The 3,434-nt window shown below is 39.7% G+C and overlaps 1 protein-coding gene across 1 annotated transcript; it reads left to right on the top strand.

Moving 5' to 3' along the window:
* Positions 1–1,101: 1,101 nt before the first annotated feature.
* On the top strand, positions 1,102–2,415 carry LOC115461917 (C2 calcium-dependent domain-containing protein 4C-like). Its single transcript, XM_030191968.1, has one exon. The coding sequence runs from the start codon at positions 1,102–1,104 to the stop codon at positions 2,413–2,415; it is 1,314 nt and encodes a 437-aa protein (XP_030047828.1).
* Positions 2,416–3,434: the final 1,019 nt, after the last annotated feature.

The raw sequence follows: 3,434 nt of genomic DNA, 5'->3' as shown, positions 1-3,434 counted from the left end.
TGGATCTGCACACGCCCAAAACATGAGCCTACAGTACTGCAGGCCATTTTTCAGCACACCTTAGTAAAAGGACCCCTAAACCCTTAATTGCCCCAGGTGCAAAATGAGTGTCTGTATATAATATGTAAACTGCTTTGATTGTAACTACAGAAAGACAGTATTTCAAATCCCATCCCCCGAGTTATCCATGAAAGTTCCAGTAGGACATGTAAGTACTATCCTGTAATAGTGCATTTAAACAGCATAGTATGTAATTGCAAGGGAGTGTACACATGGGAAGAACATAGTTAATACATGTGCGTCTCCCACTTACATACATACTTTGCAGAATACTGTAAGTAACAGATGTATATGACCACAACTATCATCATCATCAACTTTATTTGATATACCGCAAAATCCAAAATATGTGTCACAAGGAGTGACACGGGCCACACATACTGCAGTAGGACATGTATATTTATTTATTTTGCTGCATTTGTATCCCACATTTTCCCACCTATTTGCAGGCTCAATGTGGCTTACATTATGTTGCAATGGCATCACCATTAAAAGAGTAAGAGGTTCAGCATATTGTTACAATTAATATGCAAGAATATCAGGTAAATAGGGTAAATAAAATGATAATACATAACATATAAGTGAGAGTGGGGTGGGAGTTATGGACTTGGGGGGTATTTAAATTTTTTTTTTTACTTTTTACAAGTGCCCCCTAGGGTGCCTGGTTGGTGTCCTGGCATGTGAGGGGGACCAGTGCACTACGAATCTTTTCCCCTCCCACGACCAAAGGGCTTGGATTTGTTCGTTTTTGAGCTGGGCGCCTTCGGTTTCCATTATCGCTGGAAAACGAAACGCCCAGCTCGAATCCGCACAAGTCCGATGCATTTGCCCGGCACAAACCGTATTATCGAAAAAAAAGATGGACGCCCATTTTTTTCGAAAATACGGTCTGTCCCGCCCCTTCACGTACCCGTTCTCAGACATAGACGCCCATGGAGATGGGCGTTCGCGTTTGATTATGCCTCTCAATATGTCTGAATATTTTTCTGAGTTTTTCTCATAGGCACTCACATCTCTGTTTATTTTACAGTCTTTAAAGACATGTGGTTGATTGAAAAAATTCGTGAAACTGTTGAGTCAAGCTTTTCTAGTGAAGATCAAAGATCACCGGTTAAAGATGATAACAGTAGCATGAAGGAGAAAATCACTCGATTGCCAAACAATGTCTTGACACCAGATACGATTCCCGATTTCTTTATCCCTCCAACATTTTCGTCAAGCTCTGTGAACTGGAAAAAGAAGTTGACTGTTGCGCAAAAGTTGCCTTTGCTGCACAATGTTAGCAAATCATTTGCAAAGATCCCTCTTGCCAATGTTGAGCACCTGTACAAAAAGAATGGCAATGAGGTGACAAGGTTATCAAACTGCCACGTTATTCAGATTGAGGGTGCAGAAGACATCTATATTGAAGAAATGTCAAAAAATAAATGCCTACAAGACAAAAATTATCTTTCTGATTTGCCAAGTTTATCATTGCAGCAAGGGAGAGATTGTTATGGCATTATATCATTCCAGGGAAGCCCTCACACAAGAAGGAAAGAGTCATTGTTCCATGTGGATGTTATGAATATTTTACAACAAAGACAAGGCCTCTTAAGTAAAACATGCTTAAATTCCACATCTGTGCAGCCTTGTTTCTTAGGTCCTCCTGAGTTGTCTAACATCTACAAAATGTCTGCAAATGAAGGCATTGCTGATGGTGAGTCACTGACTTCTACAGACTCTTTTCCATTCAACTCTCCATTGCTGCCAAGGTCTCTTTCCAGATCTTCACTGTTTAAACTATTTGCCCAAGGTAATACTCTTGATGAAGTGGCCACACCAGTTTCTAAGCAGTTCTTAAGAAGAAAATATTATTCTGCAGATGAATGGAATTCTTCAGAAAACAGTCCAGGCTCTTCGATAAACACTAATGTCACTGATTTTCTATCACCTGCTGCATTTTCCTTTGATTTTCTTCAGTGTCAGGAAAGACAGCAGAAGGAACATATTGTCCATCTTGATAGAAGAGGTATAGTGAGGCTGTCTGCAGAGTATGATTCCTGCAATACGACCCTTAGAGTTCGTGTCATTGCAGCTCAGGACCTTTATGACAAGTCCTTCAAGGCAAAGAATGTTAACTGCCATGTGGTCATGTACCTGATTCCTGGGAAAGTCCAAAGACAAAAAAGCACTATTATCAAGAACAGCAAAAACCCAATATTCAATGAAGACTTCTTTTTTGATGCTGTACTAACGGATGACCTCAAAGCTATGTCACTTAAAATAAAGGTTGTAAATAGTGGCATTAGTATTAAAATGAAATCTGTTTTGGGATCAAAAATAGTACTTTTAGCAGAGTTAATGCCTTCCTAAGTTTGTGGTATAATAAAAGAATCATAATAATAATGTTTTCTAGAAGATAATTGACCACGAAAAACTGACGTATCATATTGTATCAGGTGTCAGCTCAGTCCAGTTTCTCCTTATACCTGGGTTTGCTTTTAAAAATTACTTTGCATTTTTTAAATGAAAGATTTGCAGCTTTTTCTATGGCCTTGTATAGTAGTTGAACTTTTATTTTACCTTGACATGTCAATATCTTGCAGCATCAACATACTTTAGATGGGTTAGGAGTAGCGCCAGATTGGATCATAGATGATCTCTAGCTGTAAATAAGACTAGTTCATAGTGTTTTTTTTTAATGAAATGTCTATTTTCACTTTGGAATGAGATAGAAACCAAAACAAAAGAAGCCCCATTTTGCTTAGCTAAACTAAACATTTGCTGTTATCATGTGTCACGAAATGACTAGCCACCTACATGGGGTTGCCCCGCAGCCACTTAGAGGATCTATCCCCAGCACAGCTCAGGTCTGCCTAAACCTATCGCTTGTGCTCATCACTAGCACCCTCCTCCCACTGACTGGGTCACAACCACCTCTGGGTGAGTTTCTTGCTTTCCAATTATCCCCAGTGATTTCTAGGTTACTGGAGCCATACTCCCAGTGGTCCCCCAGTTCCCAGAAAGCACTCACAGACCCAACACACAAACCACCAGGTTTCTTTATCAGTCCAGACTGTGAGGCAATAAACTAAATATTGTTTATTGCCTTTTAAAAACAGTGGAACAAAATAGTGCAATTAGCAAACAACAGGTAACTGAAATATGGATCAATTATAACACTAACTAAACATTTGCATGCTGTCTAAACAGTACTTAGGGAGATCAGGGCATTTAGTTGTTCAGAGAGCTTCAGCAAAGAGATCTCTCCCTCTCTCTCTCTTCTCCCGGGCTGAAACTGAAGCAACAGCCAGCAACAACTGCTGGGTAATTTCAAACTCCAGGCCAATCAGAGCCCAGTCAACAAGTTTTAAAAGTATACTGCTCACAGT

The sequence above is a fragment of the Microcaecilia unicolor genome, chromosome 2, assembly GCF_901765095.1.
Source record: "Microcaecilia unicolor chromosome 2, aMicUni1.1, whole genome shotgun sequence".
NCBI classification, from domain to species: domain Eukaryota; kingdom Metazoa; phylum Chordata; class Amphibia; order Gymnophiona; family Siphonopidae; genus Microcaecilia; species Microcaecilia unicolor.
This window is presented reverse-complemented; position numbering and strand designations above follow the sequence as displayed.